Raw genomic sequence first — 27,865 nt, 5'->3', positions numbered from 1 at the left:
GTCCCAGTTATGATTCAACATCTGCTGTCTCACCATCAAGCCTCTCTGATGTTGAAGCATTGGGAGAGCACCTTTTAAGAAGAAACAACCTGCATTTAATTTTTAGGCCAGGCCTCGTGATCTAGTGACGGTTTGCTGATTCTCTTTTTTAAAACAAGCTGCTGTTCACAGTCCAAAGTTTGCCTTCAGCTATCAGTTCACAGTTCTGAATAAAAAAAATTGAAAATATAAAATCATTCTGAAGATCAGCAAGGATGCTCCTAATTTGGTAAGGGAAGAGGAATTTGCTTGTGGCTGCTGAAAGGACTTAGCACTTAGTTCAATACACTTAGTGCAATACAGCACTAAGCAAACTAGGAGAGGCAAATGCAATGGAATTTTAAAAAGTGTAATGACAGCATCATATTGCCAAACGGATTATGGAGGAAGCACTTTAGGAAGTGCTGATTTTTATTTTGCAATTCTTCTTTATTACAAATTAATTTGCCCTAGTCCAAGCAGAAGAAAAGAAGCCCAATTTCTAGCGTACCCATTTGCTCAGGCACAGTGGGATGTCAGGCTGTACATGCTGTCTTCAAGTTTCTCTTTTAAAACAGTGGTCTGGCCATCTTAAGGATAACAGCCCATCTGTGTAAAGGCGAAATGTGAAAAACTATGATGAAGGGAGCTGATATGACTCTGTAAAATGGCAGTACCATAACATAAATCGAGACAGACCACAAGGACATACTAGCATGCTGTTTGAATGCTATTGTGTTAAGACAAGGAGTATTACAATAATTGAGATGAGCTGCAAGTACATGTTGCCACATGGGGTTATAATATCGTTACTATAACAGAGGGACAAAATTGTATTTATGTAGCCTCTTTCACAATAACCTGCCATCTTAAAGTTGCAACGCCAATGCAAAAGTGTAATAACTGTGTGTATGTAAAGGGACATGACAGGAATGAAATATAAACTTTTTTTTGCCAAAGCACATTTAGGAGGAAAAGTGGCAGTGGCGGGGGGGTGGGGGAAGAGAGGTTGGGTTTAAGTGGGTGGCCAAATTGATCAAACTTAACATGCTGGTATACTAGAGGCTTCAAAGACTGAGTCTATTTTGAGTTAAGCAACTGTTCAACCCATAATTGTGATAGAGGAAGTCTATCGGCAAATTTCAAACACACTTAAGGTAGTTGGAAATGTTGCCTCCAGTGTTTTTAGGTTGGTAAGGCCAATAAAAAGTGAGTATGTATAGAATATGAAATTGAAAGAACCTCTCCACTGCACTTGCTCAAATATAGCTGCTTAAGGTGGTTGTACCTTTATTTATCTCAGGTAAAATGAATCCCTTGGATTTTTTTTTGCCTCTAATGGAGCAAGCATGAATGGATATTTTGGCAATCACAATTTCAGCTTTTAACTTTTTAAGGTGTAACGTATTCCTTTCATTGCAAATGACACTGGTCTCAGTTATAGTCAACTGCTGTTATTGGTGAACTCAGGTGACGTTATTGGGTGATGAAACAGGAAGAAAAGCCAAAATAGTACAGTTATGATTCAAGTTAAAAGACGAGATAGAGAGAAGGAACTAAGAATAAATATGATAACCTCCATCAAAATGAGAGGACAAGTCTTTTTGACTTCTAGTATTGATGTGATGAATTTAGTTGAATGAATCTTTTTGATTGGGAAAAATATTTCTTGCATGTTTTTCATTGGAAAGGAACTTTCTCTTATGATAAAATTGTCAATTTTTTTTATTTGACCTCCTTATATTTGTCCTTCCTGAAGTACTGCTACGTGAATCATAAACACTGAATGTAAAGATTGCCTTCACCGTGATACTACACAATGGAGCTACCTGCACTGTCATTACTTTCCTGTTTCAGTGAAGGCTTTGGATGCTACCTTTTGTACGAATATTTGGCAATTTTTTTTTTACTCCTTGAGTGTCCAGGCACACAACATTTTGACACAAGGTTTCCTGTCTCAGAATATAGTTTGTTCATTCCTACAATTTGAGTGATTATTTCTTGACATTCCCTGCAAGAATGCATCTGTTACTGTTGCACAGATTGTTTACTAAATTGTGAAACTCGTATTAACAACAGTGCTTGCTTTCTGACAGCCATTTAGATTTGTTATTTAACATGTATGAACATTTAACCTGCCATCTGTTAATTTACAGTATTGCACAGTACTTTCTTTGCCCTATAGTATCAAGGGAGAAAGCTTTGTATTTGCAAGTAATGTTTGTTGATTATCTGGTGGTAAACTGGTTCCTGCAACAGTCCCTGCCAGCTGCAACTTTCAGTGGGCACTGTGACCAAACTTGAAACGTGTGGTTGTGGATAAATTTCAACTCTTGGTTGATTTGCACTTCATTTATTTCCTTTTTGTTATTTCCATAGCTTGCAGTGCAAATACAGTAACATCTTAAAGCATGCAAACTCATCAGAATTAGCAATTATTAACAGATTCGAGGTTTGAATAACTTGTGAATTAATTCTCACTAATTATTTTATCATTACACCATTATACTCAATGGCATAATTTCCTCTGAATTTGCCCAGCATCAACATCTTTGCAATTACCTATTGATCAGAAACTAAATTGGGCTAGCTATAAAAATGTTATGGCTGTGAGAATAGCTCAGAAAATTCTGTATCAACACTTCTTACGGTCATAACTCCCCAAAACCTGCCCACCTTTGATTGACAAGACATAGATCTGAAATGTGTTGAAATACTCCCAACCACTTGCCTTTTGTGAATGCAACTCCATCAACACTCTAGAAGCTTAATATAATCCAGGTCACAGTAGTCCATTTGATTGGCACCCTACCCACAACTTAAACATTAAATCCCTGAAGTTGTGATAGTTGTCATGACTTAACTGGGAAGATGCACTACTGTTCATCAAATTATCAAAAAATGTATGATGTCCCAGTCAGACCATGAAGATGACCAATTTGCCTGACAATATTTTGTACAAAAGCAATTCATACCATGTTTTCTTATTAGCTGAAAATAGCTATTTATTTTAGTGCACTTTAATAAATTGCAGAGGAAAAAATGGATTTCTAATCTACTACTGCGCAACTTAAATTTTACCATTTCAGAAACCCCATATATGCGCACTAATTCATGATTAAGACAGACAAAGAACATATGGTTTAACACAAATATTGTGGGTGGAAAATAACAGTCAGGGAAATCAAAATTTTGAAGATTAAGTTGAAGATCTCTTACGTGGCTGAAATTGTCTCTCAATTCCTTTTAATTTCAGCAATGATGATATGCTGTTGTCCGTAAAGTGGTAGTCATTTTTCACGTCAGTAGTTAAGCTCAGAGAATCTAGGTCTTGTTAAAATTCTTTCTTTTAAGCTTTCTTAATTTTCTGCCTTTTCACCCACATGGAGAAAGAAGGGAAGAAACAGTCGGGCACACATTCCAGCCAGGGTTATTGGGTAATGTGGAAGGTCAAGAGCTTTGTGAAGATGTAAATATTAAAACAAGTAATGTTTTCTCCCTGACTTTGAAGCCAGTTGTAGCATCCCTGAAACTGCAGTTATTAAGATCAAGAGACTCAACGTTAGATCATTTGTTGGAGCTGGGATCATCTGAAATAACAATACGAGAATGCTTAATGTCTTCTCATGAGGCCACTTGGGCTATTTGGACAGTGTAATAACAATGAAATGCAACTGCATGGTCAGAGCAAACTTGTACCCAGGGCCTGGAGCACACATTTTGTTCAGCACTGTGATCCTCTCCATTGTTGTTGAAGACGGAGGTACATTTATTTCCAGTTAACTGCTTGAAAACCCATTGAAAGTAATTGCAGATAAGTGAATATTGATTTTTTTTTTAAATGAAACTAATTATATACTGAAATAAAATAGCAAGTTAAATAAAACTCTATTTCAAGGCACTGATCTGCAAGACTGTATAACATGTTCTGTATAGAGTGAAAGGACACATCAAGGTTACACTTGAACTTCAGGTCGGTTATCTAAGTTGTATTCAGCCAAGTATATATTGTTCCCAATAAAAGACTAATTTGAATTTTAAAAAAAGCTCTGAAATTCAATTCATAAAAGCACTGTGCAAGGAAATTATATTCAACACATTTGTGCCTGTGCCAGCTCTTGGAATGCGGTATCCAATTAGAGCAAAGTAATAGGAGTGACTGTCTCCTGTTTTTTTTTCCCCCCTACTCAAGTATTGATGCAGCCCTGAAAATTATTATTGAATCTTCTTCACCATTCTCAGGCAGTTTTAGGTCCTCAAATGTAAAATGTCTTAATTTCATTCAATTTTGAGAATTGACCTGTTTGTTTGTGTTTACTGCAGGTCAGAGACTAATGTTTTCTTTGTGTTTGCAGCATCTGACTAATATTCAGAAAAGCTAGGAAAGAAATTCAAGTTTAATTGCTGCAGTTAGTTCAGCGGTGTTCTAATAGCTGATAGATATTACTGGCAGATCCTCACTTTACTATCCAAACAGAAAATAGAAAAAGTATTGTTTGCCAAACCTTCTTTCACTGTAAACTCTGATCCCGTGTATGTGTTTTGTATATTTCTTGGTTAATAGACATTCCTGATGACCCAAAACCAAATCAGCTGAATTACCCGATAATAAAAACAAAATACTTCAGATGATGGAAATCTGAAGCAGCACAGAAAATAGTGGAGAAAATCAGCAGATATGGCACCTCCTGTAGAGAGGGGAAGAGTTATCACTTTGCGCCCAGTATGACTATTTTGAAACAGAAGTTCAAAGCTTTAAAGCACATTCATACCAGACTCACTGTCAATTCTGATTCTGTCTCCACAGATGCTGCCAGACTGATGAGTTTTTCCAACATTTTTTGTGTGTGTTTTATATTATTTGATGATATATACTGGCAGCTATGTTCAGTGTTATACCACTGAGTGCGTTTCAGTAGATATTTTTAATCAACCCATTCAGATGTGTTTTGATACATCTCTAGAGTAGAAGGGAAAATTCAAACACCAATAAATTCTATTAATTAAAAGAGGAAAGAATTTAAGTTCTGAAACCAATAAATGATTATGTTAGTTATTTAATGAGCTATGATCAACAGGCCCTGGTAATTTCTTTGCTGTGGGAGGGTTGCTAGTCATATCTTTGTTGTGTAGCAGGCCAGAATTGAAAAATGCAAATAAAGACCTGCAACAGAGATAACACTGTGGTGCTGGAGGAGCATAGCAGGCCAGGCAGGATCAAAGGAGCAGGAAAGTTGATGTTTCAGGTCGGGACCCTCCTTCAGAAAAGGGGTCATTCATTTTTTCTGAAGAAAAGTCCTGACCCGAAACGTCAACTTTCCTGTTCCTCTGCTGCCTGTCCTGCTGTATTCCTCCAGCTCCACACTGTTGTCTCTGACTGCAGCGTTTGCAGTTCTTGCTATCTCTAAGAAATGCAACAGATTTTCTTTTGGTACCTGTTGGATTCAGCTGGGTACCCCACTTGTTGCATTTCTTTCTGTATCCTAACCAATATTTACCCCTAAACCATTACGAATCAGAAAGAGATTTCTTTTTTAATTAATCTGTTCAGAGGTGCTATGGAGTGGGTGGGACTCTGGGTTTCCCAGTTCAGAGTTAAGGACACAACCACCATCCACATGATCCCCTGCTACTCACAGATAATCTTGTCATCTATCTTGCTATAATTTGATTAACCTTACTCTGCAAAGTTGGCTGTTGTATTTTCCCCACAATACAACAGTAACTCTACTTCAAAATCATTTCATTGGCAGTAAAGCACTTTGAAATGTTGAGATCTTGAAAAGATAATTTATAAATGCAAGTCCTTTGCCTTGATGTGCAGAAACATGATTCTTAGGTGCCACGTTTGTGCCTTGTTAAATGTTGATTCAAGGTTAAAAACAGTGCTCCGGAAAGGAGTCAAAATCCTGGTGGATCTCATGTTCTGACTATACGTTTTCTACTGTCTGGTTGAGCAGGCGACTTGCCTGTGAGAAGAGAATGGGAGGTGGATGCCTAACTGATGGGGAGTCTTTTTTTTAAAGAAAAAGGCACAGAAACCGTCCACTGAATTCTGAAAAAGGAGCTGTTAGTGCAGATTATTATTACTGATTATGCTACAGAGTTTGTTCTGTGATTTGACAATGCATAGATCGTTTTGTATGCTAAAATTCTGGTGTACCCTCAACAAATGTTTGGACATACATGCCCCAAACATGTAAAATTAACTGGTTGTCTTGGAAAGTTGGTGTTGGTGGATTTTGTTTGTTTATAACTAAATTGTAACCCAATGGTTTATTAATTCCATATTTTCTGTTTCAGATTGATGATGTTGCAGAGGGAGCTGTGAAACCACCATCAAATAAATATCCAATTTTTTTCTATGGCACTCATGAAACGTATGTATCTCTGCCTTGAAATAGCTGTGTAACATAGGACCAGTCATATTAATAGATCTGCATTTATTTTTTGTTTTCAATCTGATTTTTCATCAACACGATGCTTTGTATTCCAGAACAGTCCTTTGTTATGCCAAGTGAAAACAGGTTTCAAATAGCCTGCAAAAGATGATGTTTGATTATGTGCAGTATTTAATAAGATAATTGATTTAGAGTTCATCAGAAGGACAAATAAGTATCATTACTTGAAAGCTTGTGTAATGAGTACAGTGCTGAAAAGTAATCTCTAATCCAAAACTTTGCTTTTGTTATTCAACCAAGCAAAACTGGAAAAAGAAGGAAGGTTACCTGGGGAAAGTACTCCCTGATTTGCCATTCATCAGGTTCTATACTTGTGAATCTCTCGCTACTTAGTTTTCACCATCAAATAATGACAGAATTTGAGGGTTTTTTGGAATGTGTATGTAAATAATTTCATGAAGCTCATGCTGCCTCTTTAAACTATGCATAATCTTAATTTATCTTTTTTTAAATTTTGGTTATCCAGTGCATTTTTGGGACCAAAAGATATTTTCCTTTTTGAAAAGTACAAAGACAAATATGGAAAACCAAACAAAAGGAAAGGATTCAATGAAGGTCTGTGGGAAATACAGAACAATCCAAACGTCAGCTTTACTGCACCACTGGTGAGTTAGACATCATCCTGCCCAATGTAGGATTACACTGCCAAAACACATGCTGGTGTCATCTCTATTACTGAGAGACATGATATTCGTGCTTGTGAAATTGTGATGATTTAAGAACACTTATGAAAATATTCTTGATGACCAGAATATACTGTTAACTTTGGGAAGCTTTCTTTTGTATGAAACATTATCAGGTGTAGCTCAAGTGCAATTTTCCAGAAAATTGTGATAGAGGATGAAAGTAACTCATTGTTCAGTTCTTATAGATGACAGCATCAAATTACCCAGTGTTTCCTTCAGAGTCCAATGTAGGAATTGCTGATTTTAATTAATTAATTTATTTATTTGCAATATCTTTTAAAGTGAATGCTCTTTATGTTGTGAAATGAACTTGCCTTGGATTCAAGCAATGGAAAATGAGCCCAATTTCCAGAACATGTATGTATTTTGGCATTGTAGGGTGACAAGCTGTGGATGTTCTGTTCAAATTTCTCTTTCACAATTGAGATCTGGCATTTTTAAGAATACCAGTGTACCTTCAAAGAGATATAGCATGAAAAACAATAACCAAGGGAACTGGTATGGCTCCATTAAGGAAGACTTCCATGCCATGGGCAGAGGGAGTCCACCAGAACAAAATTACCACTTACTATTATCAGGCTCTGATTATTGACAACCCAGAATCCTTGAGAATGGTCAGGTACAGCTGCAAGTTTGGGTTAGGGCACAGGAGAAGCACGTTTGAGGCTGAGGAGAAGGTGATAGAAGGGCATTGGTTATGTAATGCTGGTTGTTGGGACTTGGGTTACCGTTTTAAGGTAGTATTTTACTTGTTAGTTGCTAAAATACCTGGAATCACAAGTCCACCCTGGATTGCAGCATCAGGAATCCAGGGTAAGATAATCTCTCTGCTAATCTACCTTACAACCTCTTAAAAGCATGAGATAACTTCCCTACTAGCGGTCCTTCTGAAAAAGTTTGATCCCAACATCTTATCGTTGACAAGTGGAACCTGTACCAATCTTTATGCCTTTGCATTCTGATGCCCTTCTTTCTACATAATTTCTCTGGCCACGTGTCCAATGGCTGAATCCTCAAATTCCTTTGTTTAATAGTGCATGCCACTGGGAATAATTCTGAGATTACTGCTTTACAGGTGCTGAACTCCTAAAACCTGCTTTCAGGCTCTTGTCCCTCCACCTACCTATGTAATTGTTGTAAATGGGAACCCCTGTATGTTGACCCTGTACCAGAAAAGTGTCCTGCAGCAGCTATGAGATAGCAGGGAGGATTCACAGCTACAGCTCTAGGAGTGCCTTTCTGTGCTTTTAATTATCAAATCCCCTGTCATTATTGCTGTTCTGCTCTTCTTGCTCTATGACCAGCTGAGCCAACTGTGGTGTCACAGATTTGGCTATTGATGTACTCTTCTGAGGAATCATCGCACTCTCCGGTATCTAAAATGGAAAATCAGTTAATGTGCTTGAACAAATTTAGAGCACTCCTGCATTACTTGATATTTTTCTTCAACTGTGTGGTGATTACCCATTCTCTGCCTACCTACAAGCTCCTAACCTGCAGTGTCACTGTGTCCCTAAAATGTGCTGTACTCCTAACTGGGACTCGCAAGGATCCGCCACAGTGACTCCAGCCACTGCATACCTTTATTCACTAAATGCTCCACTCCTCTGTTCCTTTTAAAGACCACCTCTTATTGACTTAGTTTTTAGTCACCTGTCCTAATACCTTCTCTTTAGACCTCATTCATTTTTTTGTCTGCCATATATTAAATGTAACTTAGTTGTTTTTACCGCTTGTCCAGGATTATTGGCTGAGGTACATTTTCCTCAAATAAGAAGAATGAACAAGTGAGAACATTGCTGCTTTTATTTTCCTTCGTGATTTGAACCCATTTCTGATTCACTTGTTTAGCCATCAAGCTCATCAGACAGTGAAGTTCCAGAAAATGAAGTGGTCCCAGGAAGTGGAGCAGAAGTGGAAAAAGAAGTCAGTGATGAGGAATCTGACAAAGGCAGCATTGAGCAGAGTGGGATCAAGAGGAAGCCCCTCCTTATAAAGGTCAACTCTTACAAACAAAGCTGTTGGTATTTGTGTGTATTTTTAAAATCATCATAGAATCCCTACAGTGTGGAAACAGGCCCTTCGGCCCAACAAGTCCACACTGACCCTCGGAGCATGCCACCCGACCATCCACCTAATCTACACATCCCTGAACGCTATGGGCAATTTAGTGTAACCAATCCACCACCTAGTCTGCACATCTTTGGACCGTGGGAGGAAATCTACACAGACAGGGGGAGAATATGCAAATTCCACTTAGACGGTCGCCCAAGGGTGAAATCAAACTCAGGTCCCTGGCGCTGTGAGGCAGCAGTGCTAACCACTGAGCCAACGTGCCGCCCCTAATATCGAGCCTTGGTGCGAAGGAAGCTTGTTTTCTGCCCATTCTCCGCAACCTGAACATTAATCCTTCTCTGCTGAAAGAAAACACCACCTTCCCTTGAGGTTTGGTTCCATTTCTACTGTACACTTCAGAATTCACTCAGGTTGGCTCTGTGGTAGTATGCTCACCTGGGTATTGACCTTAAAGGACCCAATATCCGCCTAAGCCTTTGTCAATATGCTGGTGCAGTGCAAGCAAGGTATTGGCTTGTCAGAGGTGTTGCTACTAATCAAAGAGGGAAAGCCAAAATCTACCTGTCTGTTGAGATGGATGTAAAAGATTTTACAATGCTCTTCAAAGAAATTCAAATGGTGTTCGTTTCAACAACTCTAGCAACACTGTTTTAAACAAATCAAATAACTCATCTGTTTAACTGGCATTTGTGAACCTTGCTGAAAACTAGCTGACTTTAGCCTACCTTTCGGTGACTACACTCATGTCATTTGAAACATTAAGAATGTGAAAAGCATAATGTTTTATTATTCTTAGCTAGAGTGTAGGCATCCTTGACAATGCTGACATTTTATTGTCCATCTCTAACGGAACCAGTTGGCTTTTTAGGCTATTTTAGAGGGTATTTAAGACTCAACCACTTTTCTGTGGATCAGACGTCATGTGTCAGCCAGTGCAGGTAAGGAAGGCAGACTTCCTTTACAAAATTGGATAATAACTGGTGATGGTATTCTGTCTTTAAATGTTACTAGTTTATTTAGATTCAAATTTTATTGAATTAACATTTCGCAACGTACGATGGTGAGATTCAAACCCATGTCCTCGGACCATTAAGCTATGGCCCTGCATTATTAGTCTAATGACAATAAAGCTCTGCATCTCCATCTCCTACTCACTTCTGTTCTGTGTCTCTGTGTCTGCTTCTCTGTTTCTTGCTACTTCCGTGCTTGACAAGAATTTGTACTGTATCTGGCTTCCAAAAACCTAGCTAAAACTGTGTTTCAGATCCAAATTGCAAGTGCGTTGTAACCTTACACCAACATCATATGCAACATTTTTTTTTAAGTAAACAAGACTAGACAGTTATTAACAATGAATGGAGACCATTCTTGCTTGGGCAAAAATGTTGCACGTAACATTTTAAGAAATCTTATAAATTACCAAACCCTTCTCAAGTAAATGCGTGGGCAAGACTGATGTCTCCCAGGATGGATTATTATCTGCAGCAACCTTCTTCTGGTCTCATTTAAATGCAAACTAAGTGTTGTGAAACGTTATCGACTGTAAAAGTAATAGAATTCATACTCAGTTAATTAATGAACGGAAAGCGTAAATTTTAGCTTGAATATAGCAATAATATCCTAGTCCTGGATTCACAAACAATGTTTTTGCTCTCTATTTGTGATTTTATTCAAAGTGACTGTCTCAAAAAAATATTGTTACCATTTTTGCAGTCTGCGTGTCAATCAAATATTTATTGAAAAAAAACCCTGTATTGAATCTCACATTGGTGATGCAGTTGCCCTTGAAAACAGGTAGTAGACACTTAACCTGATGTCCAGATCTCCATCCGTGTATTAATACAATTTGTGGGGCTTTCCAGTAAATGTAGTTTCCTAATTTCCTTAGTATATCTTTGGCCAATTTATTCATTAGCATTTGTTTGCAAAGATTTGGAAGTCGCTCTTGGTTGAAAGTGGCTAGTTGTTAATAATAAATCAAGTCTACATGGAGTTCAAATCTGGTTGTTGTCTAAAGTATTAGAATGATGTTGCTGTTTTGTGATTTCTTTTGATCATTTGATATAAGTTACTCAAGTACATCCAAAGCTGGGAATTCCTTAAGAATTGGGAATTTTATTAGTTATAGGCTGGATAATAGTAATTTTGAGATTATGTATTCATTGTTAAGGATTTAATGAAAACGCAGCTGCAAATAAACGCTGATTAGTGAGGAAACAAACATTTCATTTATGTTTTCCTAAATCTGCAGAAACCACCTCCAAAACGCACTCGTAAATCAAGTGAGGAAGAGGAAAGTGGCTCTAACTCACTGGAAGAGAATTCTGAAGCAAGTTCTTCAGAATCCGAGAAAAATAGTGACCAAGTGAGTAAAAACACTGTAAATGTTGATTCACTGTAAAGAAAAATAATATAAAGGATTTCTTGTTTTTGCCCTTTCCTACATGTATATATTTTTGTAGAAAGGAAATTAGCAGGTCTTCTCTTAATACTCCCTTGCATTCCCAACATTTCAATCTTATTTAGAAATGGAAGGCTGTCCTGATGCCTCAGAGTTAATTTAGTGAGTAATGAAGCTATCCAAGCCAGAAAAGTCACTCATTTGTCCCAGTTTGTGATGAGTGACTGCTGCTATGATGATACTTGTTGATTCTGCGTTAATGGGGAAAAATCTACATCCACAGCTCCCAAAGACAATCCTCAGGGCAGTCAGCATTGAAGTCATTTAATTTTGTTTCTGATTTCAACTTTAGGAATTCACACTAGAAAAAAAAGTAATTTCCAGAACACCCCGACGAGGCCCTGCAGCTGGAAGGAAGAAAAAGGTAATTTGTATTTTCAACTTGCTGACCTGAGTTGAACTGTATAGTGCCAGGATAAATGTGACAGGATAATTAAACACTGTTTGTAGCAGGGTGGAAGTGACTGGTCTTTAGTCAAAGGTACGATTTTTTTTTTCTCTCTAGTACAGGGCGTCAATTCCAAGTCCCAAAATTTATTTTGAAATTCCACCAAAGTATTGTTTAGCTTATTTGCTATTTAGTTACCTACATATCTACCAGTTCACACCAAGAGTTTTTGCTTTTATGGTGAACTTTAAGAAACCAGCTTGGAGTTTTCTTCTCAGAAAAGGTGGGTGTTCACCAGGGCTAGGATATTTTTGCAGAGGTAATCATTGTGATGGATAAGATTTGGTTTTTGAAGTTTCCAACAAGGCACCAATATTGTGCATTAATTTTTGATATGTATGTGCACAATTGATGTACAAAACGGCCTTTAATTTCCTTTAATTTTAACTTCCGATATCCAGCAACTGACTTTGAGAGAAATGCCCAGTTTAGCGCACTAAAATGTTAATACCTGTCTATCATTTTTAGTATTTATTCCACATTTGGTTGAGTTTTGTGCCTTCATGAATGTCAGTCAAATCCTTTCTCCATTTGTACTTGGATACATCAGAACGAGTTTTGTCATTTGTTCCTTCAGTTCTGCTCTGCTGTTTTATTAGGTCATAGGCACTATGCACCTAGACTCTGAGTCTCCTCTTTGCTCAGCATCCTTCTCCAACTAGTATCTATCTGTTGCTGCATTCAAACCTCTAATTGTATTGGCACCTACTGGTCTTTGGAAGGAGTAGGACTGGGAAAATGATCACCCTTTGTGTGATAGCATGTGTCCTGATTTTGCATCTGCAAGTCCCAAGTTCTACTTTTTATTTTGTTGCCTTGATTTCCCCACGAGTAATTTTTTTTTTTGCTATGTATTCTATTAAATCTTTTTAACATCTTTAACAGCTCTGATTATACCTCCAATGTCATATAAGGCATAGCCCATTCAGACTGACAGAGGGTCATAAGTGAAGCCTCGCAAAGATCATTGCTGCGACCACTGTTTCTCACAATAAATGCCCATGATTTAAACTTTGAATCAAAAGCCAAATTTCTGACCTTTCTAATGACTGAAATGAGAAAGATAGTCAACACTGAGGATGACTACACAAGTTACCAGAAAATGTTAATTAAATTACAGCATCAGCAAAATAAAATTGGCAGTTTACTGTTAATATAGATGAGTAAAACATTGAATTTTGGTTATAAAGATGAGGCAGTTATGTAATACTTGGGGAAAAAAACAAAATGAAATGCGTCTTTGAAAAGCGTGGAGATCTAGGTATTCAAATACCCAAATCAGTGATTGATACAATAGAAGTCATTAAGGTCATTACAAAATGAGTCTTGTATTTGGTTTGCTTTTGCTGAGGAATAGAACTAAAAAGTGGAGATGTTGTGTAATGCTATATTAAATCCTGGTTTTACTGCATGCACCCTAGAGAATCTTTAGAATTATGAAAAGTTTTTTGATTAAAGTGGATGTAAAGAGTATGTTTGTTTGTGAGGAAGACCTGAACTTGAGACAGTCAATGTAAGATTAATCAGGAAAGTTCAGGAAAGAGCTTCTTTATCCAGAATAGTGCAGCTGAAACATGCTGTGAAGCATTGGGTTCTCTTTGATTTTGATTTTAACTTCAATCCTGTGTCCTGTTGGTTCTGTATTATTAGCTATCTGCACTGCTATCCTTATTCACAATTCTTTTGCTGAGCCGTTTCAAAATTTTGTGCTTGCTTTCTAACCTGCAGAAATTCTTGCAATCCCTGTGCTTACAGCAACAATTTCAAAATTCTTATCTGTATCTAGAAATCCTTCCATAAACCTGCTCCATTATCTCTGCACTCACTCCAGATGATTTGCCCAAACAAATTCCCTTTTGTTTTTTTTTTAATTTGTGGCTGCCAATTCATTTCCTTTCAGTCTCTTGCCTACTTCACTATTGGTAACAGTGTGTTCACAGAGCCTGGACACAAGCCTTTGTAATTTTCTTCCGAAACCACTTAGCATTACTTCACTCCATGCCTTTAAGAATCTCCTCAAAATCTGTATTTTAATTTGTTTGTCTCAGTGTGAAGTGATTTGGGATGTTATTAGTTAAAATGCTCCTAAGATGCTGCTTGGCCTGCTGTGTTCATCCAGCTCCACACTTTGTTATTAAGGAAATGACATGTACTGTCGGGTGATTTATAAGCAGTTATTTAGTTTTTTTGAATGGCTTGCTAATCAGCCATACTTTGTACAATTTAACTTTTTCTCCCCTAGATTAATATCCTAGATATTCTCTGCATAAACCTTTTCTTTTCTAGAAGTATGATTCTGAAGAGGAAGATGAAAAGCAGGTTGGTGGTGATGAGGAGGAGAGATCAGTACAAGCTAAGGAAGATGATGACGATGAAGATTATAAGAGAGAATCTGACTCTGATGACTCTGTAAAGAAACCTGTCCGAGGCAGGAAGCCAGGTATCGCAACAAGAGTTGATCATTTGTGCATTTAGTATTTACTTTCATGGCCACTGATAATGTTCAGTATTGGCTAGCTAACTTGTTTGTCATCAGGTTATTTGAATATTTTTACTTTTTTGAAAAAATTGAAATTGCAGTCTGTCACAAAATCATTAACATTTGTAACATTTTCTATGATGCATTAACAAATTATTGCAGCTTGTTATTTTCGCCTGAATAGTGTCTGTATTCTTTTAAACAGTAGATAGTAAAGTTGGTTTATGAAGTTAAAAATATTGGGCTTAGTCAACCCGGCAACTAAATAGTATAGAAACAACAATTTAGTACAGCAGCCAGTAAATTGGGGTTGCATGGTGACACAGTGTGTAACACTGCTATCTTGCAGAACCAGGGGCTTGGGTTCAGTTCCAGCCTTGGTGACTGCATGGGGTTTGTATATTCACCCTGTATCTCCTGAGGTTACTCTGGGTGCTCCAGTTTCCTCCCACAATCCAAAGATGTGCAGTTTTAGTAGATTGGCTATGCTAAAATAAAATATATCATAGTGCCCAGGGATGTGGGGGTGAGGTGGATTTGCCATGGTTAAAAACCTCGTGCGGGGTTATGGGGATGGGATGATCTTCGCGGGGCGGGGCGAAGGGTGGTGGCTGAATGACCTCTTTTTGCACTGAAGGTAATTTGTGAAAAATACCTATTCTATAGTGAATTTCAGATTAACCATGAGGTCACTTTCAAGATAACCTTCTCCATCTTTCTCTCTATTTAACAGCTCAGAAAAAGACCCCAAAACCCCGAGGAAGGAAGCCAAAGATTGAGAGGTTACCTTCAGTCTCCAGCAGCCTCAGGTGAGTAACATAGCCATGAGTGTTTTGCTTTGCAAATAAATCATTCTAAATTTCCAACGTCGCTCAGATTGAATGAAGCATCTTTTAGAATCCGAGCTACACTTTGGAAATTGTAAAGGGAGCCTACACAGTTTGGTTATATTTGGTTGATATTATAGTGTAAGCTACTTTGATATGAGTGGAATGATTGAAAAAAAAGGCTGAGTATCATCTATTGAAGAGCACTACTCATTGGTCTTTAAAGGTCCTTACCTCCCTCCTTTCCACCATCATATAATTTATATACTTTCCACAGTTCCACTATGTTGTAGGGATGAATTCCTCCAATCAGTTCCTCTAAGCATCTCGAATTTCTTTACTGTGATTCCAGAGTTAAAAATTCAACCACGATCTTGATTTTATCTTGTCATCTCATCAGTGCTACCCTTAGGTTCTGGCCTTCTAAATGGGTTTCCAGATCATTTTAAAAAGAAACCCTCATGTTCTGTCAGAATAAGCCTTGATCTTTTGTTCAGAAGTAATTAACAGCACTTCAAATCACAACCACAGCCTGTATCCCTTAATAGCATTGCCAACACATTACCAACAAAGCATTGTTATTTGCCGTAAGTAGTTGATTAAAAATTATTTCTACGAAGAAAATCTAAAGGAGTTGTTTGCATACAGCACTTCTGCAAAGTATTTGTAATAACTGTTGCATTTACCTTCTTGAATTGTACACAGTTTGTAATGATGATTCTTAGGATTAGAAATAAGTAATACTGGATACAAAATCTTTATAACATGTTTTAAAGCAAACTCAATTATATTTTCATTCCCACTGAGATCGCTTCAGTTTTGAAGGGGGGGCATTAAACCTGAGGCATTTTAGTCTTTATGGGTCAGTACTACACAGGGTAAGGCCTTTTATCCGCAGAGCTATTTTGAATAGAGCCCTGATATAGAGCATAAATTCTTTAAGCTGGTTGGTAATGCTAAGAATTGGCAAAACTCCCACTTGTAATTGCAACCAGTAATTATCCAAGTACATCAGACCCTAGAGCCCATTGCACCTGTGCTCGCTGTTTAGAAATGCCGAACAAAAATATGCATATACCTTACCTTACATTTAGTGTTCGTTCGATCTTAGCAGTGACAGTGACAGCGATGCTGAAGGCAAGATCAGCGATTGGAAAAAACGTGACGAGGAGCGAAAAAGAGAGATAGAAGAACGAAGGAAGAAACAGCAAGAGGAAGAGCTGAGGAGATTGAGAGAAAAGGAAAGGGAGGAAGAAGAGGAAGAAAAGAGGAAACGGAAAGAAGAGAAAGAAAAAGAGGAGGAACAGGAGAAAATACTTGAAGACGTTGATGAAATAAAGAAGAAAGAATCATCAAAGAAGACAAAAAAAAATCGAACTAAATTGAAATATGCCTCTGATTCTGACTCGGAGGTGGAGAAGGAGGTAACTATTTTCTCATTTTTATTTATCATTTATTGGATTTAAAATGTAGTTTTATTCTGATTTCATGCAAATACTGCTAAAGGTGCAGTCTCATTTACTTGTAGAGTTTAAAGGAGGTTATACTGACACCTGATACGTTTCAACATCGTGTAGATTTTGATTCATATGTTGAGAATAACAATGTTGGCAAGCTATTTGACTGTGGGTTGGAATACTGATGGAAACTGTACTGTAGATTGTGTATAAAAGTAGGTAGTAATTATCCCATTGGAAGTGTGGACCCAGAGTAGAATATCAAGTACCCCTAGCCTCTTTAGTCATTTGACAAAACCATGGTTGATCTGTAACACAGGTAGGAGCTGGAGGAACACAACAAGCCAGGCAGCATCAAAGCAGCAGGAAGCTGAGGTTTCGGGTCAGGACCCTTTTCCCTCACAGATCCAGGGACCGGGTTCAATTCTAGCCTTGGGTTACTGTCAGTGTGGAGTTTGCCCATTCTCCCCCCATTGTCTGCATGGGTTTCCATCCATGCTCTGGTTTCCTTCCACAGTCTAAAGATGTGCGAGTTAGGTGGATTGGCCGTGTTGAAATGAGTCCTATATTGCTCAGGGATGTGCAGGTTACGTTGGTTAGCTATGGTAAAAACCCCATGTGGGATTATGGGGGTGGGGTGGGACGCTCTTCAGAAGGTTGTTACAGACGTGACATGCCGAAAGGCCTTCATCTGCACTGTAGGGATTCTGTGATTCTCATCTTTAATAAAAGTTAATAAAATTTATATATTAAGAGTTTTACATTTAACAGTTGATCTGGTGCCAGTTGCTATTTACAGCAGAATGTTCCAAAGGTACTTCACTCTTGAATGTAGAAGTGTTTTTGCGTTTCATTCCTGAAGGCCTTGTTCGTAATTTTTAGACCATGTTCCCTTGTGATAGAGTCCATAATGAATGGAAATAGCTTCTGTCTTCACAGTTTGTTTGTTTATTTGTTTCCTATAATGTCTTGAAATTTTAATGAAGTAGTCCCTTAACCTTTTAGATTCCAGGTAATATAGTATATTCCCTGTGTTTTGTAGTCTCTCTCCTAGCAATTTAACCTTTGGTATAGTTATCTTTACGAAACTGGTACTCTGATTTCCTTCCACATTCCAAAGATGTGCTGGTGAGGTAGGTTGGCCATGCTAAAAATGGTCCTGTAGTGTCCAGGGATGTGCAGGTTGGGTAAAAACACCAGGCCGGTTTATGGGGGATAGAGTGGGATGCTCTTCGGAGAGTTGGTGCAGATTCAATGGTCAAATGGCCTCTTTCTGTATTGTAGGGATTCTGTGATTTGCGTGAAATATGTTTGATGTACTCACTCCGAGGCAGTTTTTTTTCTCCTTTAATGTATGATGTCCACCTGGGCTCTCAGGACTTGTGCTATGACATCTAAAGGGCTATATATATAACAAAAGTATGTCTCCTGCCGCCTTGTATTCTAGTTGGTGGAGATAAAGTGCAGAATTCCATTGGCCTTTTCTATTTTTTTTTCTGTAGCTATTCGTGAGTTTTCAATCTGTGCACCTAGAGAGCCTGACTGTTTTTAGATCCAACCCTTTATAGCTTTTCATCATTTGGAATCTACCCTTCTCTATTTTCAGTCCAAAGTGGATGGCCCCACAATTGCCTACGTTGAAATCCATCATCAGTACTCTCTTTGTCTCCTGCCACTCAAGCCCATTACCTAGTTTAGTGTCTTCAGTTTCAGAAGTTTCAGCTTTAGCTAACATTTTTGTTTCATCGCACGTTTATCGAATACCGTCAGAGACAATTGGGTACAAAACTGACTATTCATGAACTATTGTTACCCTGTAAGGGACGTTTCAAACCAAATGTACAGAGATGCATTAACTAATAATCGGCGATAACTGTTTGTTTCCCTAAATTTTATCATTGAGGAGTATAATAGGTGCTCCCACATTTGAGGGAAAAGAAAATATACTTTCAGTGAAAAGCTAGATAATTGCATGAGTGAGAAAATAACAGATATTCTGGATGTGAGTTTGCTCACGGAGCTGGAAGGTTAGTTTTCAGACGTTTCGTCACCATTCTCGGTAACATCATCAGTGAGCCTCTGACAAAACGTTGGTGTTATGTCCCGCTTTCTATTTATCTGATTAGGTTTCCTTGGTTGGTGATGTCATTTCCTGTGTTGGTGATGTCATTTCCTGTTCTTTTTCTCAGGGGGTGGTCGATTGAGTTGGAGCCAATGTGTTTGTTGATGGACTTGCTATAACAGATATTGTTATTTAAACAGTCTTCAGGATTAGGTTGCCCATTAAAAAGAACCAGTCCAACTCTAAGAGGACGCTTTTCCTCGAGCAGTTTGAAATTAGTATGTTCTCATTTTTACTTCCGTCGTAGTCTGTTTGCAATTGACTAAAACCTGGGTCCAGATGTTATAGCCTCCAAATAAATCGAATTGTAGGATTTGCCTGAGAAATTGAAATTTCTGATGGACAGTTACCGGTCATCTGGAACTCTTCCCAAAAATAAAGTCCCCAGCTTCAGTCGAAGAGTTTGGAAAGTTTCGGGCTCACTCATCTCAATAGTTGGCCAGGATAGTTTACATGAATTTAAAACCTTCTCTAAATAATGACTACCTGTTAAAAATAGCTCCCCAGTCTGACCTGACTGCTGCCCTTCCGAAACCAACCCTACAGACCTTGCTGCCTCCCTTCAGACGTGACCTCTTCCACCATCTTCCCCAACCCAATCTGACTGGACCCAAACTAACTACACTGTCACCACCCTGCCACCCTACTCCTCTTGCACTTTTATCTACTTATCTGACCCTTAATCATTCACCAACACACTGAAAGCTATTGAGTGCCCCAACAGCTATTCAGAAAATGAATGAACTGATTAGGAAGTAGCAGTTTGTGCTCTTAACAAAAAAAGGGCATGGCTTGGCTTTCCTAGGGGATTCGATTCCTCTCTGAGGGTTGTGACATCAGACTTGGACTCAAAAATGCAAAAGACAGACATATGATTTTAAAAAGTGGGTATGTGTGCAGAAACAATGTTTACTGCTCTCAGAAAATGCTTAAATGCTGTGGTTCATGTACAGGCTCTATGTATGTGCACTTGCAAATGTATACAGTTGAATATTTAGATGGTATACAAGACTGTCTGTCTGCATTCAAAGCATTTTAATTGCATGCAAGTTGACCCACAAAAGGAAAAACCCTTCATGTCCACCTTGTCAATACTAATCAGAACTTTGTGCACTTCAGTCCAAGGCATCCATCACAGTTATAAATTCTAGTGGACACAAACCCAGCCTATCCAACCTATCCTTTATCCTTATCAAACAACCTAATCATTTCGGACATCAGTCTAATGAACCTACTCTGAGTTATCTCCAATGCATTTACATCCTCCATTTTTTTTTAAAGTAAGGAAACCAAAACTGCACACAGTGTTCAAGATGTGTTGCCACCAATGCTTTGTATAACTGAAGCACAACACCCTTACTTTTATTATCTTGGAATTCTCCAGCATCTGCAGTTCCCATTATCTCTGATACTACCCTTACTTTTGCGTTCAATTACTGTAATAATCTAAGACAATATAGATTGTAGGGTCATAGAGCTGTACAGCATCGAACCAGACCGTAAGCCTAACACATCTGTGCCAATGAGATATCCTAAATAAATCTAGTCCCATTTACCAGCATTTGACCCATATCTGTCTACATACTTTGTATGCACGTAGCCATCTACACACCTCTTTAATGTTGTAATTGTATCAACTTCCATCATTACTCTGGCAGGTCGTTCATACATGGACCACCTTTTGTGGGGAAGAAGTTGCCCCTTCAGTCCCTTTATAAATCTTTCCCCTCTCACTTTAAACCTATGCCCCCAAGTTTTTGACTCCCCCACTCCAGGAAAAAGACCTTGCCTATTTACTCTATCCATGCCTTCATGATTTTATAAACCTGTAGAAGGTTTCTCCCCTCAGTTTCTGACACTCCAGGGAAAATATCCCCAGTCCATTCAGCTGCTCCGAATACCTCCAACCCTAGCAACATGCTTACACATCTTTTCTGACCAATTTCAAGTTTCACAACATCCTCCCTGTAGCAGGGAGACCAGAACTGCAAGCAGTATTCTCATAGTGGCCGAACCAATGTCCTGAACAGCTGCAACATGACCTCCCAACTCCTATACTCAATGCACTGACCAGTCAAAGCAAGCATACCAAGTGGTGTCCTCGTTATACTGTCTACCTGTGACTCCATTTTTAAGGAACTATGAACCCGTGCTCCAAGGTCTCATTGTTCAGCAGTACTGCACAGGGCCTTACCACTAAGTGTATGAGTCGTGCTTTGATTTGCCTTTGAATCAAGGGTGAAGGGAAATGTCAAGACAGCGGATGTGAGGAATGCCAGATCAGCCGTGATCCTATTGAATGGCAGAGCAGGCTTAAGCAGCTGAACAGCCTGCTTCTGTTCCTGTTTCTTATCGTCTTAAGAAAACATTGCGTTAGGCTTCTTGATTTAAGTGGTGAAGCCACGTACTAACATTTTGTGAATCCTGCAGTAGAATATCTAGATCCTTAGAAATTGGGAATGTGGAAGAATTGTAAATTGTGAGGAGGGCAGTGTGGAACTTCCAAAGGACATTGACAGACAGATAGGCCGTATTTGAGGTTCAGTGTAGAGTGTTTTAGATTAGAGGGACCTAGGGGTGCAGGTAGTTAATTTTTTAAAAGTTTACATCACATATAGACAGGATGTTTGAAAAAGATGTCTGACACGCTTGCCTTTATTGCACAGGAGCATAGGAGTTGGGACATTATGTTGAGGTTGTGCAGGTCATTGGTGAGGCCATTTCTGGAATACTGTGTCCAGTTCTGGTTGCCCAGTTATAGGAAGGATATTACCAAGCTGGAGAGGATTCAGAAGAGATTTACCTCGATGTTGCTGGGTATGGAAGGTTTGAGTTGTAAGGAAAGGCTGAATAGTCCGGGACTTTTTTTTCCACTGGCACATGGAAGGTTGAGAGGTGACCTGATAAAGTTTATAAAATAGAGGTATAGATTTGATGGTAGTGGTCTTTTCCCTAAAGTGGGGAATTTCAAGACTAAGGAGCACATTTTTAAGGTGAGAGGAGCGAGATTTCAAAAAGACATGAGGGGCAATTTTTTTTCCAGAGAGTGGTTCGCATGTGGAACAAACTTCCTGATGAAGTGGTGGATGCAGGTACAATTACAATGTTTAAAAGATAATTGGATGGATAAATGAATGAGTGGTTTGGGGAAATATGGGTCAAGAGCAGGCAAGTGGGACTAGTTAAGTTTGGGATTATGGTAAACAAACAGGAGGTTGGAAGAACACAGTGGGTTAGACAACACCTGGAGGAAAGGAGCAGACAACGTTTCGGGTATTAGCCTTCTTCAGGACTGACAGCCTTCTGTTCGTCTAGTATCGGATTATGTTTGGCATGGGCTGGTTAGACCAAAGGGTCTGTTTTTGTGCTGAATGACTCTAAGTGTGAGATGAGGCACTTTAGTAGCAAGAACATTGAAAGACAATAGAAAGTGGGAGGTACAATTCTAAAGGCAGTGCAGCAGCAGAGAGACTGAGGCTGAGTATATTGTACATAAGCATCATTGGAAGTGGGAGAACAGCTAGAGAGAGCAGTTAAAAAGAATGCAGTGTCCTCAACTTTATTAAAAGGGGCATATAGTGCCAGAGTAGGGAGGTAATGTTGCACTTGTACAACGCACTTGTTAGCCCTCAGCTGGAGTATTCTGTACATTTTGGGCACCACATTATAGGAAAGATTTGAATGCTTTGGAGAAATTGCAGAGCAATTTACAAAGAATGGTTCCAGGATTGAGAAACAACAGTTATGAAGGTAAATTGAAGAAGTTAGGACTGTTCTCCTCAGAAGGCTGAGAGGACATTTGATAGAGGCTTTCAAAATTAAATGAGCTGGATAAAGTAGGTAGGCAGAAGCTGTTCCTGCTCCTAGAAGGAACAAGAGTGAGAGGGCTTAGATTAAAACGTGATGTGCAAAAGAAGCAAGGGTGATGTGAGGAAAAATTTCTTTCACATGGCAAATAGTTAAGGTAGGGATTGCACTTCTTGGAGACAACTTCAACTGAAGCATTCAAGAAGGCATTGAATCATGTGCCAGAGTATGGGGAAAAAGGAGGTTGACACCAAGTAGTGAAGCTCATTTAAAGAGCTGGTTTAGACACAAGGGCTAAATAGCTGCCTTTTCCATATAATGATTCTGTGATCTATTTGTTCCTTGGAATTATACTGTAGTTCTCTGTTTAAGAAATACTCTGTTCCTCATTCCTCCTGTCAAAGTGAACAACTTCAGAATTTTCTACATTATGCTGGTGGCACGGTGGCTCAGTGGTTAGCACTGCTGCCTCTCAGTGCTGGGAACCTGGGTTTGATTCCACCCTTAGGAGGCTGTCTGTGTGGAGTTTGTAGATTCTCCCCGTGTCTGTGTGGGTTTCCTGTGTGTGCTCCGGTTTCCTCCCACAGTCCAAAGCTGCAGCATGGATTGGCCATGCTAAATTCCCCAGTGTTTGAGGGATGTATAGGCTAGGTGGATTACAGGGGATAGGCTTGGGTGGGATGCTCTGAGGGTCAGTGTAGACTTGTTGGGCCGAAGGGCCTGTTTCCACACGTAGGGAATCTATGATCTATGGTACTCCATCTGCTTTTCCTTCAATGCATTTACCTTGCTATCTTGATGACATCTACGGATTTAGCTTCACACCCTTCTAAATCATTGATGTGATTTATAAAAAGCTGAGTTCTTTGCTTGGATGCCTGCGGGATCCATTCAACACATCCTGTCAAGCAGGACTTGAGCATACTCTAGCTAATCTTTTATCCATAATAATGTTATCTCCTGCGCATGAACTTTTATTTTCCTCAATCACTGAAGCACCTCATAAAATGTGTTCTGGAAAGCGAAGTAGAGTGCATCTCCAGACTTCAAACAAACTCCAATAGATTGGTTAAAAATGGAGCAGCTGGTGCAGGTTGTAGCCGGTGCTAACTATTGGTTAGCAAATGAAATTTTGACCATCTTATTGAACAGATGAATAGAATACGAAAGTAGGGATGTACCTGCAACAGTACTAGGCATTAATGAAACCTGCACCTGGATATTGCATGTAATTTTGGTCCTGTTACTTAAAGAGAGATGTGGTTCATTGGAGGCGGTTCAGAGGGGGTTCACTAAATTGATTTCAGAGGTGAGAGATTTGTCTCGTGAAGAGAGATTGAGCAGTTTAGGCTACACTGGAGTTTAAAAAAATGAAAGGAGATCGAATTCAAGTATATAAGAGACTAAAGGGGATTGACAGCTCATCCCCGCTTCCAAGACCTGTTCTTCCTCTCACCTCTCCCCTCCTCCCACCTCAAGCCGCACCTCCATTTCCTACCTACTAACCTCATCCCGCCTCCTTGACCTGTCCGTCCTCCCCGGACTGACCTATCCCCTCCTTACCTCCCCACCTATACTCTCCTCTCCATCTATCTTCTCCTCTATCCATCTTCGGTCTGCCTCCCCCTCTCTCCCTGTTTATTTCAGAACCCTCTCCCCATCCCCCTCTTTGAAGGGTCTAGGCCCGAACGTCAGCTTTTGTGCTTTTAAGATGCTGCTTGGCCTGTTGCGTTCATCCAGCTTCACACTTTGTTATCTTAGACGTAGAGAGGATGTTTCCTCATTGGCAATGAGAGGCCTTCATTTTAGGATTAGGGGTAACAGATTTAAATCTGACATAAGAAGAAATTACTTCTCTCAAAAGGTTACAAATCTATGGAATTCACTACCCTAGCATGTAATGGATGCTAGGACATTGAGTAAGTTTAAGGAGGAGTTAGACAGATTTCTAGTTAATATCAGGTTGAAGGATTACGGAGAACAGGCAGGAAAGAGGAGTTGAGGCCGAGATGAAATCAGCCGTGATCATTTAAATGAGGATCAGGCACAATGGTCTGAATTGCCTACTCCAGCTTCTAGTTCTTATGTTCTTAACCATTATTCCCCTTTGTTAACTGTGCTAACTTTTTGCAGTTACCTTTTGCTTTTGTAAGTGCACAGCTATAATATTTTTAGTAATTGTTATGAGGGTGATGTTTGAATCAGATGCCAAGCTATCTGGCCAACATGTTTCTCTTTTTTTGCTTTTTTTTTCTTCTTTTTCTGTCCCTTCTCCTAAAGAAGGGTAATTATTTGCTATTTCACAGCATGCTGAAGCCTTCCTGACTCCAGGGGAGTTTGGAAAATTCATTCTTATGGATCTGCTGGCTCATTAGCTGCCTCTCTTAAGACCTTAGGAGACATCTATCTGGACTAGAGACTGTCACCCACAGCTTTGAGTTTACTTAGAGTCATACAGCACAGAAACAAACCCTTCAGTCCAACTCATCCATGCCGACCAGGTTTCCGAAACTGAACTAGTCCCATCTGTCTGCATTTGGCCCATATCCTTCAAAGCCTTTCTTGTTCGTGTGAATGTCTAAGTGTCTTTTAAATATAATTGTACTTACCTTTGCTGCTTTCTCTGGCAATTTATTCCATACACGCACCAACCACTGAGGAAAAGGTTGCCTCTCAGGTCCCTTTGAAATCTTTCCCCTCTCACCTTAAACCTGTGTCCTCTCGTTTTGGGACTCCCCAACCTTTGGGAAAAGATTTGGCTATTCATCTTGTCCATTCCTCTCGTGATTTTATAAACTTCAAGAAGTTCATCTCCTCAGCCTCTGCTTCCGCAGGGGGGATAAAATGTCCCAGCCCCTCTAGGCTCTCCTTATAACTCTCACCTTCCAGTCCCATCAAAATTCTTGTAAATTTTTTCTGCACCCTTTCTAGTTCAGCAACATCTTTCCCATAGCAGAGTGACCAGAATTGCACAGTGTTCTTAAAGGTCTCACTACTGTCTTGTACAGCCCTAACATGATGTCCCAATTCCTATACTCAGTGCTGCCCTTGAGATTGTAATTTCACTAAGATCATCTCTCATTTCCATCACTGATTCTCTTCTATAACTGGAACATACACTATATCGTCTATTGTGAAGACAGAAGGAAAATATTTCATTATTTTGAGTTCTGAGGAAGGGTCCCCGGATCCAAAATGTTAACTGTTTTCTTCCTTCCCAGATGCTGCCAGACTTGCTGGGCTTTTCCAGCAACTTTGTTTTATTTCGTTATTATCTACTGTTAACTCTGCAGTCTCACTGTCTGTAGACCCAACACTCAGTTTGCTTATTTTTAAAATACCTGTAGAAACTCTTACTATCTGTTCTTGCATTCCACATTAGCTTTCCCTCACACATTAATGAAATTTTCTCTTTGTCAGCCTATGTTAGGGTCCCTTTCACTCCTGCTTTTTTTTGGTGATATTGAGCATCTCTGTTGGGTTCTTTTCTTGTCTGCTTATCCACGTGACACTGTCTTGGGGTTGTCTTCTCACCTTGCCCATTCCTCAAGATGAAAAGTTAAAATACTTGGAGATTAGGACACACAGGATATTTTCTAGAAAATGGACACGGTTTTGTAATCTTCATGCTGCATAACTTGTATTTTAAAACTCTCCAAACAGTTTTTACTGAAATAGATAAATAAAAGTGAATAAATATCATTTTATTATTTGCAGGTGAAAAAAAAACCAAAGAAACCACATCCTGAGCCCACAAATAAACAGAATCAACTGAAGAAAGAGAAAGAACCAAAAGAAAGAAAACGTAAGCTGGAAGACCGACACAAAGCAAAGTGAGTTGTATTTTGTGCTGCCATTATTGCAACAAGTTAGCCATCAGTGCCATTTTCTTTATCTAGTGGTTTATCAAAAGTGATCAAAAGCCTGTTTCACGTCCAGTTTTTCAGTAAAATGTCTCCTTACTCTTAGATGTTCCAGGTCATCTATAATTCATCTCAAAAAAAGATAATTTCCTGAGCTCGGGATGGCAAAATCAGCCAGATAACCCCCCCCCACCAACACGTTCAGTGCCGCACTCACTAAAAAGGTGAATAATATTCAAGTTGGCTGCGATGGTATTGCCTAAAAATCAGCTCATCTCACATGAAAAATAGCTGCTTGAGGCTGTTGGTGTTATTGAACCACACCTTTAAGAAATTGCTGAAGCTTTTAATCAAGACCCTGTCCTTGTTTAGATTTTAAAATATGGCACAACGATACCAGAAATGAATTGCAGGGGAATATGCCTGGACAGTATTTATTCCTCAAGCATTGCCTTTAAATGGAACTCAATCTGGTTATTGTCACATTTCTGTAGCATCTTGTTTTGTGCATACTGCCTGCCACATTTCCTGTAATTACAGTTCAAAAACTGCATAATTGGTTGCATCAATAAGTACCTTAATTGACTTGCAAAAAATTTTGCAATCCCCTGAGTTTGTGAAAGGTGCTCAATAAATGCATGCCCACTGTTCTTATTGTTTGGGATATGAAAAATACTGCTTCTGAAACCGAAGTCTGGAGGAATTGATGGAAGAAGTTATCTTTTTTCATTCTTTTGTAATTCATTTTACTCTGCAGGTTGGCCAAAGCAGAGAAGGAAAAGAAGAAAGAAGAAAAGTTGCAAGCTAGGAAACTAGAAAAGAAAAAAGGTACATATCTCATAAAAACTGAAAGAACCGTAGATGCTGTAAATCAGAAACAAAAACAGAAGTTGCTGGAAAAGTTCAGCAGGGCTGGCAGTATCTGTGAAGAAAAAAAAAATCAGAGTTAATGTTTCGGATCAGGTCACCCTTCCTCGGAACTGGGTATATACTTTTGTTGGGTTTAATTCAGTTTAAACATGCATCGTAGCCTGGACTACTGCATGCAGTTCTGGGCACCACATTACAAGGAAGATATGTTTGCACTAAAGAGTAGGCAGAAAAGATTTGCTAGGATGCTCTCTGTGCTGAAGGATCTATGTGAGAAGATTGGATAGACT

General features: G+C 39.0%; 1 protein-coding gene across 2 annotated transcripts in view; it reads left to right on the top strand.

The window, feature by feature from the left end:
* The window catches only part of LOC125466038 (hepatoma-derived growth factor-related protein 2), a 60,513-nt gene that overhangs the window by 16,681 nt on the left and 15,967 nt on the right, over positions 1 to 27,865 (top strand). The window contains exons 2-11 of one of the 2 annotated variants that reach the window (XM_048560146.2): positions 6,322 to 6,398; positions 6,946 to 7,084; positions 9,017 to 9,163; positions 11,493 to 11,606; positions 11,995 to 12,066; positions 14,437 to 14,590; positions 15,363 to 15,438; positions 16,571 to 16,880; positions 26,560 to 26,675; positions 27,463 to 27,533. In XM_048560146.2, the coding sequence (XP_048416103.2) occupies positions 6,322 to 6,398; positions 6,946 to 7,084; positions 9,017 to 9,163; positions 11,493 to 11,606; positions 11,995 to 12,066; positions 14,437 to 14,590; positions 15,363 to 15,438; positions 16,571 to 16,880; positions 26,560 to 26,675; positions 27,463 to 27,533 (1,276 nt within the window). Of the gene's footprint in view, positions 1 to 6,321; positions 6,399 to 6,945; positions 7,085 to 9,016; positions 9,164 to 11,492; positions 11,607 to 11,994; positions 12,067 to 14,436; positions 14,591 to 15,362; positions 15,439 to 16,567; positions 16,881 to 26,559; positions 26,676 to 27,462; positions 27,534 to 27,865 lie in introns of both variants that reach the window. The other variant, XM_048560145.2, reaches the window with a different exon arrangement.

Source organism: Stegostoma tigrinum, chromosome 30 (assembly GCF_030684315.1).
Source record: "Stegostoma tigrinum isolate sSteTig4 chromosome 30, sSteTig4.hap1, whole genome shotgun sequence".
NCBI lineage: Eukaryota > Metazoa > Chordata > Chondrichthyes > Orectolobiformes > Stegostomatidae > Stegostoma > Stegostoma tigrinum.
The sequence above is the reverse complement of the archived record's forward strand: the minus strand, read 5'-3'. Positions and strand labels throughout refer to the sequence as shown.